Raw genomic sequence first — 16,766 nt, forward strand, 5'->3', positions numbered from 1 at the left:
AACCGAGGCCCATACACACATACAAAAAACCAATTCTCTCTGACATCTCCTACAACCCCTTCCGAATGCCTATTTCAAAATCAATCCACTCATTTGTAATGCTTAAAATCTATTGTAATAGATGATCGCGAGGTTTTCACAATTCAATTTTGAGGGTCTGTTATAGCATTTACTTTTGTTTGCCTTTGTTAGAAGAACTCTGATTTGCAGCGATGCTTCAGAAAATCAAAGCAAGATTTTTAAAGGGCTTCTTAATTCAGAGTTTAATGGGACCAAATGAATCAAACTGTTTTAAAGACATGATAAAAGATCCTAATTTTTGACACTGTATTTTGTATGATTATGCTAATATTTCTTTTCCTTTCTTGTCTCACTTTTTTTCACTTTTACCTTTTGTATGTTTATGCCCGTATTTTTCAACTTCTACTAAGATTTATAAATAATTTTTCAAGGATCCTAGAGAACATTTAATGAGTTTTTACTGGCCCATTTAGGTGGCTTGTTGGATTTACCTCTCAACAATTTAATTAAGAATAGCCACCACTGTGACTACATGTGAACTTTTGGTCTTACAACAGGATAGTAGCTTCAGTCCCCCATACAAAAAAATAAAAAAAAAATCAATGGTAAGTTCTTCATCAGTGATTGTAAAATTTGTCTTGAAATTTCCCAGATGAAATTTGGACACACACAAACAGTTTTGCTCTGCTCTGCTATGTACAGGGAATTAAATTAATATTAGGGACACATGCTGGGCTTTCAACTGCACCTTAACTCTTAAAACAAGCCAGTCAAAACACTGAAACTATTTTACATATTGAAACACAGGTTAATCTGTTTGTGATTACATCCATTACAGTCTGTGTTACAAAAAAAAGTGAGTTTTTGAAAAATCTGTTCCTAGAAAACAACAACCAAGAAAGCATTTAGTGCTGGGCTTAAAATGTTTGTGAACTTCATACAGGCTATCAGAGCAATCCTGAAGTGGGGGCGAAAGGGGTGTGGAGTCGGCATGACCACTTACGCTGGTGGAGGGGAGCCGCTCGGTAACACCATGCATGGGCGCTGCCGCGGCAGTATTTCTCCGGCACAAGGGCTTGCGGCGGTGCCAAAGGGGATGTTCCTGGGGGCAAGGCTGACTAGTCAGCTCCTTGAGCCCTTTCGCCCCAGAAATGCCCCCTTTTGCCGGCACGAACTTGCACCTGCCAAAAGGGAGGCGCCGCTCTGTGAAAGTAAATGGAGCAGCTCCACAGGTTTTTGTTAAAAATATATTTTTGCCTTGCTTCTCCGGGGCAGTAAGCCGCTCAGGAGGCGGTGCGGTTGCGCCATCCCCAGGTCCTCTGGAAGTACCCCCCTTAGGACTGCGCTGAAAGTCATTTTAAAAAGTTAGGGTCTATGTTATATGCAGGCCTTTGGTGAAAATTCAAATGAATACGTTAAATCAGATTCTTTCCATTTTAATCTTATTATAAAACAATTTAATATATGTTCATAAAATTATTATAAAATGAACTGAAAGTTCTATAAGCTTTGCAATTCACCTTGAAAACAATTTTTGTTGTAATACTAGGAACAGATTGGATTTAAAGCTGGAACATATGAAATCTCTCCTGCTGTGTGGCTAGATTCTCTAATGTGTCGTTTTAGCCTTACAAAAGTGCTAAGCAGAGATTTGGACCAGGGAATCAGCTGGTAACTCCACCACCAGCACCACCAGCACCACCATGCTGCCCTGCTCCAAGTCCCTCCTCCCCATGGCTGCTTTTTAAGGCCTAGCTACATATTGTGGAATGCACTGACAGATCAAGTCTGGTCTGGAGCTGTACAACCTTAGACTCTTGGTGAGGGACTGTGTGGTTGAACAGAAAGGACCCTCCCTTGCCATGCTAGTTTTCTAGGTGCAGGGAGCGTGTGTGTGTGTGTGTGCGCGCGTGCGTGCGCATACACAGAACATACAGACCATGCATCTTGAAATGGTACAGCCCAGCAAAGGAGACTTTGCATGAAATGGCAGAATGGATGCTTTAAGCTTCTGGATGCCTCCCAGAGTGACTGAAGCAATTCTTTCATCGGCTGTTTCATGCCCCTGAATCCATTCTGAAATATTTCGGGGCGGCATGTGAAAAAGTCCCAAAACCTGAGAGTTGTTTAGCTTGGACAGAAAGTGGCAATCTAACTTACATACATCCTTTACCATGAATCCTATTATTCCTTGATGCAGGCCAACTTGCAGTCATGATATTCTTGATATGTTCGGAAGCAGAGAGGGGGAGAAAAAAAAGTTCACCTGCTAGACCTTAGCTGATTTTGAATAGCTGAGCAGAGTAGACGATGCTTGCCCAGGTCTTCCAAGTGTAACCATCAGACATGGAAAATATCTGTTCTATAGTCTTCACATTCTGTATAACGCGAACCATTTGTCTCTGCATGGAGACTCCCGAGCACATCTTTGTTTTCAGTGTTTGGCTCGGTTGCTCCAGATTTTTCAAATGTGCTCTTTTTGTTCGTTTCTGGACAGTTCTGTACATATATTACACGGTTATAAGCCTTAAGTCTTTTCCACAGCTGTACATAGACTTTGCACTGAATGTACATGAACAAAAGTCCTCCAGTGAAACCAATAGCCACCACTACCAATTTAGTCCAAAATGGCCACTCAAGAATCCCTGGGAAAAAGCAAAGGGGAAAAAAAGTTTAAAAGTCAGTATACTTTGCACCTGTTAAGTAAAGCTGCAGCAAGCCAAAACACAGTACTTCTGTGAAGTACTTTACATTAAGGTCTGCAGACATTATACAACCATTTAACGGGATTTACTGTGTCAAGCAAACATGAATTCTGTAACTTGCATATAAATGCCAATTGAGCAAAATTACACATTTTGCATAAAATAATTCAATCCTTTGCAAACTGTGGGGAGTAGCAAGGAAATACGCAAGTGCTGAAGACTCGCTTCCTTCAGGCCTGTGCAATTTCACCAGGCATTGCCCTTAGACTTTCAAGCGTGTTTTGTTTTAGCCAAGCAAAGCTAGACCTTTAGTTTAACTTGCATGATTAGTACAGGGTACGTACACGTGAAGCTGCCATACTGAGTCAGACCATTGGTCTCCTCTGACTGCCACTGGCTCTCCAGGGTTTCAGGTGCACATCTGCTAACTCTTTGTTCCCTAACCTGTGGGTCCTGACCCAAAAGTGGTTTTGCTAAGCCTGTGGAAGTGGATTCCAGGGTCTTGCAGTTTTAATGCTTTGTGAATGCTTTTTCCCTCCAAGTGGGTTCCCTTACCAAGTCTGCCTTTCTCCCTTGGACTCAAGGTGGATTGCACAAAGTGAGTCAATACACTCAATGGGTGAGACAGTCAATAAACAATGCAATAGGATTAGGGTTTTAAAACCAGCCAGAAGTTAAAAAAAAAGAACTGAAGCAAAGCCTAAGTTTTAACATGATGCAAAATTCCATAGTAGGATCCCAGTTTCAGCAAGCTATACACAGTAGCATAGACCACAGTCCCTAGTAATTTTTCCAAGTAACTTCATGAATCATTTAGTACAGTTTTGTGTAGTTGGCAGAAAGCCTTGAGAGTGGGAGACTTCCTGACCTCCTCATGCAGGCTGTTCCACAAGGTAGGGGCCACAACGAAGAAGGCGCCAACAAGAGTGAACAAATTTGAACCTGAATCCTAATAAGATGGCTGTACTGCTGGTTGGGAAGTCTAGAATCATATAATTGGAAGGGACCACCAGGGTCATCTAGTCCAACCCCCTGCACAATGCAGGAAATTCACAACTACCTCCCCCCACACCCCCAGCGACCCCTTCTCCATTCCCAGAAGATGGCCAAGATGCACTCCAAGATGCCTGACGTCCTGAAGGGCATTGTGCTTCCTACTTTCAATGGAGTTCACTGACTTGGTCGAGAGCCTAGGGGGATACACTAAACCAGTAGGGGACTAGAGCAACTGCCCTATGAGGAGCGGTTAAAACGCTTAGAACTGTTTAGTTTGGAAAGAAGGCGGCTGAGGAGAGACATGATAGAGGTCTATAAAATTATGCATGGTTTGGAGAGTGGACCGGGAGAATTTTTCTCCCTCTCCCGTAATACTAGAACGCGGGGTCATCTGCTGAAGCTGGAGGGTGAGAGATTCAAAACAGATAAAAGGAAGTATTTTTTCACACAACACATAGTTAAATTGTGGAACTGCCTGCCCCAAAATGTGGTGATGGCTGCCAACTTGGAAAGCTTTAAGAGGTGAGTGGACATGTTCATGGAGGAAAGGAGTATTCATGGCTACTAGTTAAAATGGATACTAGTCATGATGCATACCTATTCTCTCCCGGATCAGAGGAGCATGGCTATTATCTTAGGTGCTGTGGAACACAGGCAGGATGGTGCTGTTGCAGTCGTCTTGTTTGTGGGCTTCCTAGAGGGACCTGGTTGGCCACTGTGTGAACAGACTGCTGGACTTGATGGGCCTTGGTCTGATCCAGCAGGGCTTTTCTTATGTAACCGTTACTGCTGGAGAAGCAAGGTAATACAGCTGCAAAAACCTATTACAACTCTTATTTAGCCTGGAAGACGGCCCTCTACCATGACATGGACCAGTCTTGCCACCTGGATCCATATGCCTCGGGATGCCTATCCCTGAGTTAGCGCTTACATTCTAAGGCTTTCCTAACATTGTTCCATCAAAGTAAAACAGCTTAAACAAAAAGAAAGAAAAAATAAATTTTGTGTCAGCAGAAGCAAAATCACATACCAGTAGACTGCCCTTGCTTAATCTCTTCAGCAGTCCTGTCTATAAGGACATAGAGTGACCACACCACACACGTGATAGCAATTATGTGGAACGTTACAGAGCACATGATCTTCCTCCGCTCACTGGTTGTCATCTGCAGCTTCTCCCACTAGGAAGAAATCCAGATCAAGAGGTTAGGTCATACAAGAGAAGTCAGAAGAACCGCTAGCAATACTTCCCACCAACAGAAACCAACATTCACTCAGCAGAGCTGACTGTTCTTCACAATTTAGCAGAAGGGGTTTAGTGTTCCCTACATGTGCAATCCTAAACAGAGTTACTCCCTTTTAAGCCCATCTCTGCTTAGAATGCTACTGTTGGTTCGCAATGTTCTCTACAGGTCAACGTGGATTTCCTACTACAGTATACTTGATCTTAGCCAAAAGGCCGAGAAGCGCTTTGTGATGGACCCTATAAAAGTATGCTATTAAATATATTACTAAGTAATATGCTGAAAATATAGAATGAATTATTCAAATATATGGTAAGCGGCAGTAATATTTGCAGCAAAGTGGAAAGCAGACAAATACCCAACTCAGACGGAAAAACAAACTGGCAGAATATGGCGTCATGGCAAGTCTAAAATCTTATATACATAACAGACCAAGACTGGAATTTCAGATTTAAGAAAGAAATGTTTTAAAAGAAGCTTTTCTAATAAGCAAATGTAGGTGAAAATAAGACTGGGTTATTGTGAAACCACTGTAATGAAACCTAGTATAGAAATGAATTATTAGAAATATATGTAATAAGTTTTATATATAAATGTTAAACTCACTAATTGTTCCTGTTTGTTGTAATAATAAAGTCTTTAAATTAAAAAAAATGGATTTCCTACTATTATTATACCTGTTCCTTTATTTCCCTAAGGGGTGACAGAAACCTGTTACTCTTATAAAATGAATGACCAAAGCTCAATTCAATGTGAAAGAGAAGCATCTTTCAGACTACTGACAAGTCAAAATATGGAAATAGCATAAGTGACATGAAACAATCGTATTTCTCATACTTCTCGTTCATTTGCAGCCTGCCATGTTGAAGGTTCACCAGTGGATAACACAGCTAGAAGACAAAGTTCATTTAACTCTCCCTTCTCTCAAATATGAATTACATACATAATTCCTCTGGGGAAGCACATACATTTATAAAGCTCTTTAGATACCAGCCATGGATTTTAATTCTATTATGGACACCTACCTTATAGTCACAGAATTGAAAGGAATATCCCTTATACTAAATATGGAGCTACTTCTTGAAACAAGGAACAGAGGTCAGGAGACACCTGCTAGCCGCAGGTATGTTGTGGGAGAACTGAATGGGTTGACTGGTCTCAGCTGTATTGGGGTTACTCCTTGGCTTGCTATTCTGGATTTCCCCACAGTGTGCTTCCAGCAGGAATATTTTGGTGGGGGCGGTGATTGTGATAGTTGCAAATTGTTATCAGCGTGTATCGCGTTTGTGATAGCTCACAAGGAAACCAAAAAGGGCACAAGGGATGGTCACTGGATGCAGCAGTCTTGCTGAAGTTAAGCAGATCGGGTGGGTGCCTGGGTAGGAGACCTCCTGTCCTCAGTGATCCCCAAGCTATGGGTGCCTATGAGTGCCACGGAGAATAGCAATGTGTTTCCTAAAGCCTACTTGTTCTAGGAAACACTGGTTCAGAAGAGACCAGCAGGGGTATTATCTGGCGTAAATCTCCATTCTGAGAAAGTTATATTCCTGCTTTCAAACTCTGATGAGTGTATATCCCATAGAACATCACTGTATGCCCTAACAGCAAGGAAAATAAGGGACAGAGTTGATACTTCAGATTTCCAAAAATGATTTTATCTGTGGATGATGAGCTTATTGTTTTGTTAATATTAATTGTCATAAGGTTGTTTATATTATTGTAAACTATTTTTATAGATCTTATTCTTTTACCATGCACAATATAATGTGTTATATTTGTTCACGATGTTTTGTAAAAGCCTATGGCAGTATACAAAAAAATTTACTTACTTACATTAAAACATTCCAACACCATTTAAAACAAAATCCAGTAATCTTACCTACAATAAAACAATAGATGGTGCTCAATTAAAAGTATATAATAGCTGCTGAATGCTTGGCAGTCAGACTGAGCCTCCCCCAATAATGTATAACCCGGCAAAGCCAGAAAGGAGGAGGGGGGTTAGGGAGGCCAGCAGATGACACCCACGGCTGCCCTCAATTATAGGCCTTGGTGGGAAAACCCCGTCTGACAGGCCCTGTGGAACTCTTTAAGGTCCCACAGGGCCCTGACGTTACCGGGGAGAGAGTTCCACCAGGCCGGAGCCATGGCCGATAAAGCCATTTGAAAACCATTCCCAGCACCTACTTTCCGTAACGGTTTCACTTTGGTTTCCATGATGAATTCGTATTTGCAGAGTTCGCAGCACCGGGTGTCCGAGCTCTTGATCCACTGCTGCAGACACGACTGATGGACAAAGTGGAGGCTCCCCGTGCAGCGGCATGGAGTGATCAGAGGGCTCTCCTCGTCTCCCTCACAATGGCATATCCTATGGCAGGAGCAAAGCCATTTGTTCGGAGCAGGAAAGCACGGCCACCACCCAAACCAAGAAGACATGCAGCAGAAATATGGGGATGGCATGAAGAAGATAAAACAGCCTCTGCAATGGGCAGCCAGCGCAGATCCTGAAAGACTGACCCAACAAGCTATGCTCAGGGGGAATAACAGTCAAAACCAACAATAAATAGGCAAACAGTGCTGAGCCACAGCTCAAGTCAAAAACAAAACTAGCACTGGGACTAAGGCAACAATAGTAAACTGGTTATATAAGTACAAAGAATAACCTATTCAACAACATAGGCAGCTAAATACCACACAAAATAAGAGGAAAGTAAATTGAAACGGGTCCTGTTAAGAGTTGTAGCCAAATGGCACATTGTTGATACACACAGGAGCTGAAGAAGTGCGTATCCATGAAACGACCTGGCCCTGGACATCTGTCATCCTTTTCCTTTGAGGGTCCACATCACTGACCTTGTTCATTCCCTTAGATATTATCTCTACAAGGCTGTTTTGGACCATGCTGGCTTGACTTCTACGAGACATGCTATGCAGCCCCAGGGCGTTCAAGTTTTCATCTGATACCTATGGACTTTGGGCTGCGCATGTTATAGATGGCTTAAGGTTTTTGTATATTGGGGTTGCTGTATATTGGGGTTTCCACATAGTGAAACGTTCCAATTTACTTTACTCTTATTTTGTGTGGTATTTACCTGCCTATGTTGTTGAATAGGTTATTCTTTGTACTTATATAACCAGTATAATATTGTTGCCTTGGTCCCAGTGCTGGTTTTGTTTTTGACTTGAGCAGGGGGAATAACGGACATTAATAAGCTAGCTACACACAAAAGCCACCGACAACCCATGAGGCTTCTTTAATTCATGAGGCAGGGAAGGTCAAGCAGGGAAGCGGGAGAGACAAACTTCCATAATCTTTCCCACAGAAGTGTTAGTATATAAGCAGGAAAGAAACAGGTTTATTTAAACAGAGCGAAATCCGGCTTCAAGTTATGCAGAGAGTTACGTAACCAAAACCACAACAATCCGGAAGCCTTCTTCAGGGAACACATTTTGTTTTTAATGCTGATTATGTAGTGAAAACAGGACTAAGATATGGGGCTGGGTCAGAGCCAATTTCTAGACAGCCCCTTGTGCCACCTAAAAACAAACATCTTAACTTTCTCTTTCCTATGCTAAAGGAAAGAGAGCCAAAAAACTTTCCCTGCTAATTTCTAGATGCCCCCTTGTGCCATGGCTGCCACCACCTAAAAACAAACATCTTAGCTTTCTCTTTCCTAATGCTAAAAGGCCACTTGACAGGACACACCCAACCACAGGCCCCCATGCCACACAACAGATGGCAGCCATGGAAGGTTGCTGGGTGACCTTGGACCAGACACCTACCTCATAAGGTGGTTGTTGGGAGGAAAAAAATGGAGGAACCGAGAACGATGTCGTAAGCCATTTTGAGTACCCAAGGGGGGTTGGGAAAGTGGGTTTAAATATCTGATACTTCTATAAGATCTCAAAGGTCCATGATAGCTTTCTGCTGATTAGCTCAACTTTCTACCCCTAAGCATGTGGACCCAAGATGATAGATTGCCTTGAAGTCTATAGGAGTGTAGTGTGGGTAGCCTTGGAAGGAAGACAGTGATTGCCAATAAGGAAGGAGAGAGGATGAGAAGAGTTGGATTTTGTGAAACACAAAAACAGAGTGCCTGTGTTGGTCTCCCTTTCTCCAATAGCCTAATGCTGTTGCAAAAAGCAACAGCAAGGGGGACAGTAGCATGCACAGGCAAGAGGAGAGAGACAGTGTGGATACTAGTTAGTGTTGGAATAGGGCTGCAGAGATCTGGTTTCAGACCCCTACGCTGCTACAAAAAGTCTGAGTGTTTTGGGGGCCAGTTGCTCTTCCTCAATCTAATCTACCCTCACAGGGTTGTTGAAAAGACGGGGAGAATCACGTACAAGCTCCTTGGAGGAAGGGCAAGCTAAAACATGCGATGGGAGACTAATCTCCAGCTGCTTGTCTCAAGTAGCCCAAAAGGCAACAGCTTCCAGCCATTGCTGCTGACGGCATTCCACTGGCTGAAGCCCCCCCACCCCGGGTGTCATTCCTGAGGGTTTCTCCAACTTCAGGAGTGACGCCCTGAACCCACAAGAGATTTCAGCAGTGGAAGGGAAGCGGAGAAAACACTGCAGCAAGATGGGAAACAGACAGCTTTGAATTTTCAAACAGGAAAGCTTCTGCTTGAGAAAAATATCAGCAAGCTAGGGAGGCCGCAACTCTTTAACACTGTGGATACTGACGCAAGCAGGAGCAGAAAGACACATAGAGAAGAGTGGAGGAGTTAGAGGAAGGTGGTGGTCCTCAAACCAACCTGCAGGCATCCCCGGATACGGACACAGGGGAGAGAGGGGGACATTTCTCTGACAACGGGGAAGGGCAGTCTAGGTCACTATCCTTCTCAACCGAGCAAAGTGGTGCCCGCAGCTCGCAAGCGTCCAGCCTCCCAGAGGCACCGTCCTCAAAGACATCATCGTCTCCCATGTCATCTGAACAGAAACCGGTGCTCTCGACCACCACACTGGAGGACTTCTCTGACTGGAGGCGGCCGGAGTAGTTCTCCAGTTCATGACCGCTTGCGCTGGAGCTACGAGAGAAGGAGAAAAGGTAGCGCAGCAGCTTCACACTCCGGAACATTTCATGGTCACACTTGTCCTCCAGAAGAGGGATGTTTATTGCGCTCTGCGTATCGCTAGCCCCAGAGGGGCTCAAGTACAGGGTGGTGAGCGACCGGAAATAAGAGGGCTTGGAATTACTCAAAGAGAAGGGTCTGAGGTTAAGTGATTTCTTCTCCGCGGGATAGCATTTGGTAAACTTTAAACACGGCTCCCGGTTTGGTGTCAATTTGTCTTCTGAACATGTTCGATCCATGTAGCTAAAGCTTTTGACTGTACTCTGAGCATTCCGGTCCATGTCATTGAGGGACTTGGAGAATTTCAGAGATTGGGTGGTTTTTCCATTCTTAGACTTGGGAGCAAGGACACATTCCTGGCCATGAAGATTCCTCTTGGAAGCCTGCACCGTTTCCTGACAGATTACTGTCACAGTAGTCCCTTGGGACAGAGAATTCTGACAGACAGGATTTTTCAAGACAACAGCAGATTGCACTGGACTGTGATGACAACATTCAGAACACACTGCACTGGAACTGCATGCATAAACAATGGGATAAAAGCACAGAAATTAAAAACAAGTATAAAAAGAACGCACAGTTTTGTAAGTGAAGAGGTAACAATTACAGCAAGTGTGGGAACGGCAAGCGGCAAGCAGAATGGAAGCGGCATCAAAAAGAGCTGCATTGTACAGGCTATCAGTATGGCTGAACAACCCACTTATTATAATGTGATCAGGCCAATATCCTATTTAAAAGCACAGCGTGGGTAGGCAAGAGGCGGTTCCCTCCAAAACAGCTTCTCCCTAGTCATTTTTCTCCTGCTGCATCTCTGAGGCCAGAAGCGAGCTTGCTGGGAGAGAAGAGCAGAGGGGAAGGACATGGAACAAGGATTCAGTGCCCAGTGTTTTAAATGCCTCCTCCACCCCCCCATAGGAAATGGGCATGACCTGTGTTGTAACACACCGGTTTCGCTGCTATAGCATCTCCTTTGGCTCTTAGTTCCTATATAAATTTTGCTGGGGAAAATTTCCTGCATAAAGGCTGCTTCTAACATTAGATTTCCATGCTTGCATTTGGCAAACACTTAAATGGCGGCATACTGGAGGCTGAAGACATTTGCCTTCCAAAATGTCTAGAACCTCAACTGTGAAATCATTCACCCCTGGTATTATAAAAGGCACATATGTGCAATCATTAGCTGCAATACTGAAAGGGGTGTTTCACTACAGTGACACAACCAGTACTTTACCTACAGATGTCCCGACTGGATGGTGTAGTAGATGCTCGAGGGAAGCTCTGAGGAGCAGAAACAGAGGTAGGACCGCCAGTCTGCAAGAGAAATTATACTTTCTTTGAGCCTCTGGCTAAACACAGTGTACGAAGTGGTTATATAGAAATAGATAACCCTTCTCAATTTGACATACCACAGCTATCTTTGAAATGGAAATGATTAGCTTTTAACTGATATGTAGAGCGTTAGGGGGGAGGTAGTTGTAAATTTCCCGCATTGTGCAGGGGGTTGGACTTGATGGCCCTGGTGGTCCCTTCCAACTCTATGGTTCTATTATTCTATGAAAATTAAACTAACACTGGAAAAATGTGATGTTGAACATGAAACTGCTGGTTCCTATGTTCTGACCCAAAACTGAAAAGTGTATCTCCTGTTTGATTCTAGTGGCTAGCACCTATTCTGATCAAAATCATGACCTACTGGATTAGAATGCTAAACGTGGCACAGCCAATCAAGAGACATTTCCAACCCCAAGTAAGCTGCTGTTCCAAAAATCAGTGTTGGTTGCAAACATGCTTGTAAAACACACCATCCAGCCACCTTTCTGCTTATATTTGTTAGAATGTCTGCTCAAGTACCAAAATAGGAGGTATGAGAGTAATAATACATTCAGTAGACATCGTATATCAAACCTTATTCTAGTCAAATTAAAAATTAATTTCAAATATCCTTTGCAGGTGGGAGATGCATCAATAAAATCAATCCAGTTTCTTCTACAAGGAAAAATGAATTGGGAAAGTTGCATTATGAACCTAAGATACTGAACATTCCTTAAGGTATAGGGGGAGGGGGCAGACGTTGTCTATCTAAAAAAATGGGGTTTTTGCCAGTGATTATTGTAGTTTTATCAATATATTATAAACATATTGAATGCCAGGCTGGTTCTAGGAAAAATAGCTCATCTAGAAATTGATCCTGAATGAACAGGCCAGTGGTTAGTGCAAGCCAACGGCTTCAGTTGCCAGACAATAGACGTCTTAGTTCTTTTAAGTGTACTAGCCATTGCTTTTCATATTCCTTGTGCTGATCTGTTTATTTTGTCTGTTGCAAAAATGTGACCTATTTCATTTGCTCTGAGACCTTTACTGCAAATAACATATAAGATATAATTTTTACTTATGTGTTACTGTATTGCATTTTTCAAATTTTATTGCTGCCAATTCTAGTGTGGTATTGTTTGATTATATTTTATTCAATTGGAGAAATTCCAAATAAAATTTTTAAAACGATACTGAACGTTGAGATATTTTGGGATCCTGTTGCACAGCCACTGAGCTGGATTTTAGCGGGTATGAAACTACTGCTGAATTATTGTCGAAGGCTTTCACGGTCAGAGTTCATTGGTTCTTGCAGGTTATCCGGGCTGTGTAACAGTGGTCTTGGTATTTTCTTTCTTGACGTTTCGGCGGCAGCTGTGGCAGGCATCTTCAGAGGAGTAACACTCCTCTGCTGAATTGGTTAACAGCTGTACCCTGTGGCACAATACATGCCCACGAACCGATGGCAGGGAGCGGAAGGGCTAACGTCAGTTCCATGAAGCTCACTATGCAATAGACAGTCAAGGAATACTGCAGAACAGGCTCAACGCTGATTAGAAGGCTGACAGAGATGATACCAAACCATTGCCTTGGAAGCTCAATACCATAAAAGAGGTATGACAGCCCTCACGAATCACAACAGAAGGCCAGGGAGAAAGAGGCTGGCCGTGCCATCTGGTACTTGAGAGAAAATGATAGAGTCCTGTGAGTTTGCAGAACTAGATTGCTCTATTGAAAACCATGTCAAAGAGGGAACCTACGTGATCATACCTTCTAACCTACATGCACTATGAGAAAAGAGGGACAGCATTTTAGGGTTGCAAAGGTGATCAGAAAACCCAAGCTCAAGAGAAGAAGAAGAGTTGGTTTTTAAATGCCGACTTTCTCTACCACTTAAGGAAGAATCAAACCAGCTTACAATCACCTTCCCTTCCCCTCCCCACAACAGACACCCTGTGAGGTACGTGAGGTTGAGAGCTGTGACTAGCCCAAGGTCAACCTGCTGGCTTCGTGTGTAGGAGCGGGGAAACAAATCCAGTTTACCAGATTAGCTTCTGCCGCTCATGTGGAGGAATGGGGAATCAAGGCCGATTCTCCAGATCAGAGTCAACCGCTCCAAACCACTGCTCTTAACCACTACACCAGAAGGCATCTGGTACACTTGTCAGGCAAGAGTCAGGAGCCATCTGATGGGAAGAACGCTCCCCTGGTTTTCAGCGAGGGAAGACACGGAATCCCCAGACTTTGAGCAAATCAGCTCTCGCCATGGACCACATTTCAAAAGATGACAGAAAATAGATGACTGGGGGAGATTTCCTTCCATCCTCTGGTGACTCTGAAACAGATGGTCAAGAGTGCTCCATGCCAGGCAGTCCCAAATATTTTGTGCAAAACTACCCAATGCAGTCTATATCCAATTTTCATGCCTGCCCATTCATAGGCTGGCCAATACTCTGTAAACATTTTATTTATTTATTTAAATATTTATACCGTCCCTCTAAGTTCAAGGCGGCTTACAAGTAGCAATCAAAACATTACAAATTGAAACTAAATACCCCCTCCCCAATATGCCTGCATACCCCATCAAAAGCCGGGGCAAACAAACTAGCCCGGTGGTGTGCCTCCTGAAGATCTCCAGTGAGGGGTTCCCCTAACCTCATCAAGGAGCCCATTCCACATGCCCACAAAGTGATAGTGCAGTTTCTGGCAACCCTGCAGAGAGGTGCAAGCCAAGCCTTATATGGTTCTCCTTTAAGAAGTGGTGTTTCCCTGCCCTCACAGGTATGGATAGTGAATCACAGTTTGCTGGGAGTGTGAAGAAATCCACATGGAAGAAGTGGAAAGTATACCCACCAGTGACCCAGGGTTTCATCTTTGCTATGGAACATACCTTCTGGCCACCTGAAGCAAAATCAGAGGCACTGGAAGTGATTGGATTATTTGCAGGCAGCCTACATGACAGCACATTAGAACTTGACACTGTAAGCGATCTGACCAGAGGTCTTCTCCCAAGGCAAACAAGGGAAGATGATGCAAGCACCAGCACCCCCTCCCCGCTCCAGTACAGGATACCCTTAACTAACACACTAACAGTGCAATCCTAAGGAGAGTTACTGCAGTCTAAGCCCATTGAAATGCAAGCATTAGAACAGGGATGAATAAATCGATGGTTTGACCGTATTTCAGATCTTCATGCAGTACCTTTGAGATGTTACTTGACTGATTCATAGAATGTCCCAAAGCCTTATGATTCATAGACTGTCCCAAAGCCTTCTTACTCTGAAAGAGAAGAAAAAAGGATTACTGTGGTGAAAGAGAATCCACTATCAGAATGTCTTCTACTGTAGCGAAGGTCATAGTCTCATAGCCCCTCTCTGCCTATTTTGATCATTCATTTGATTTTTACCCCGCCCTTCCCTGACCTGAGTCCAGCTCAGGGTGGCTGACACCAGTTAAAATGAATACACTATATATCATAAATTAACATTTAAAAATCTTACCGATATAAAAAGACAGCGCCACCACAAGATTAATGTCACTACCGGGGAGAACAAACAGGGAGGAAGTGAAAAGGGAAGGAAGGGCAAAGAAAAGGGTGGGCAGGAGGCGGCGGGGGGGCATCTCTCTTCAGCACTTGTCTCCAGCCTTTGATGAAACGGAATTTAACTGCAAGGGTGTGCAGACTGCCTTTCCTCCCAAATATCACTGAACTGCTGCTGCTAGCCAGTCCCCTCAAATACCTTCAGCAGCTTGCCCCTAAGAGAGTGCAGAGTGTACCTGTGCAACTGCAGCCTTTCCCCACTGAATCAGGGCAGAAGCCAATGGTGTCGGGCTCCTAGAAAATCTTGCATTCCTTTTTTCAGAAGCAGGCAGGTTTGCAGGTGACACCAACACTAAATTACACATGATGGTGAGAACCAAAGCGCAAAAAACTACAGTCAGGCAACAAGATTGGGAGGTGACCACTGCCCACTTAAAATCTCAGCTTTGGCCTCACAAAAGCACAGTTGCTGCTAAGAGGCTGAACCCTCTTTTGCCCTCAAATGAGATTCTGATCACAACTGGCATGACTGAATCAGAGCAGCAGCCTTGCAAAGGTAGCCCAGGTGGTAGATAGAAAAGTAATCAGAAGTGGCTGGCAGGCCTGGGGACGACCAAGGAAGGGATTTCTGAAACTCTTACCAGGTCTTCCCCGAAGGCCCAAGACCAGCTATTCCCAACTGACTGGGACCCAGAAATAGGGACCATCTCACTACCCTTTGGAAGAAGTCGGCGGCCATAATGTGTTTATTGTTGTTACAGCCAATAGCCAGCATAGAATTACAAAACAGTGCAGGTACATATATACCGTTAAATGAAAGCGGAGAAAATAGAATTAGGTATCCTAAAAAGGATGTTAAAATACATTTATCAACACATTAAAATACCAGTAAAAAAAACAACATTATACCTTGGTTCACCCATCACTCATCATCTGATGCATCGCAAATAATATAACCCTTTTTGTTTGAACATTCCTTTTGGTAATGGCCTTCCAACAAAATTTAGCTACATCATAGGATATAGCGGGATTTTTATCCTCAAGCAGAAATTGAATAATTAAACTCTCTTTAGTTATAGATTGATGTAACAGGCCAAATTGTTGTAACCAGGGTTCAATTATGGATCTTCTAAGTTCCAAATAAAATTCGCAATGTAATAAAATGTGTGATAGGGACTCTTCCACTCCTGCTGTACATAAGCATTTTCTCAGCTCTCTGGGTTGATTTAAAAATTTACCCAGAAGAACAGCCGAGGGGAGGGCATCAAATCCTGCTCTAGAGAATGCCCATCTCAGCTGAAGTGATGTGATGTTGAAGAGATATGGGGCCATGGCTTTGGAGGCCATAATGTGGTTGTGGCTTTAACTTGCAGAGAAGTGCAGGTTTTTATTCAAAATGCAGTAAAGAGGATGATTTGACAACTACTGGAGGACAGGACTCCCATGGAAATTAATTGACCAATTTGAAAAAATTTAACAGAGGGCGAGGTCACCCTCAAACCCTGATAGAAATTAATTAGTATATCTTAGTACAACCACCAGAACCAGATATGGTTGTTGCTGTTAATGGTGAACAATAAAAAAAAAGCGAGCACACCACTATATTTGGTTCAGTGGGGAATAAAATTATTCAGCTTAACAATCTCCATGTGTTTTGCCTATGCTTCGTCAGGAGGATCTGTAAATATATACAAATATTTAAAAGCCTCAAGGATTATAGGTACATGTATTGTCTAAAACACAGGAATTGCAAAACAATTGTTCAAGGACAATGGTAGCTGAGCATGTAAAAAATATAGCTGATAACATAATAGCCAGAAGCTGGTGCATATTGAGTAAATTAATGTCAGTTTCCTCACCAGTTTGAGAAAAC

At 43.2% G+C, this 16,766-nt stretch overlaps 1 protein-coding gene across 1 annotated transcript; it reads right to left on the bottom strand.

Annotated features, from left to right (window-relative positions):
• Positions 1–2,281: 2,281 nt before the first annotated feature.
• Positions 2,282–14,592, bottom strand: LOC130489167 (uncharacterized). The gene is made up of 6 exons (XM_056862903.1): positions 14,554–14,592; positions 11,273–11,352; positions 9,724–10,557; positions 7,151–7,331; positions 4,753–4,900; positions 2,282–2,666 (listed from the first exon to the last, which is right to left on the bottom strand). Exons 1-6 carry the CDS (start codon positions 14,578–14,580, stop codon positions 2,362–2,364), a joined length of 1,575 nt encoding a protein of 524 aa, XP_056718881.1. The 5' UTR covers positions 14,581–14,592; the 3' UTR covers positions 2,282–2,361.
• Between the last annotated feature and the right edge of the window lie 2,174 nt (positions 14,593–16,766).

This window comes from Euleptes europaea, chromosome 17 (assembly GCF_029931775.1).
Source record: "Euleptes europaea isolate rEulEur1 chromosome 17, rEulEur1.hap1, whole genome shotgun sequence".
In the NCBI taxonomy this organism is placed as follows: Eukaryota; Metazoa; Chordata; class Lepidosauria; order Squamata; family Sphaerodactylidae; genus Euleptes; species Euleptes europaea.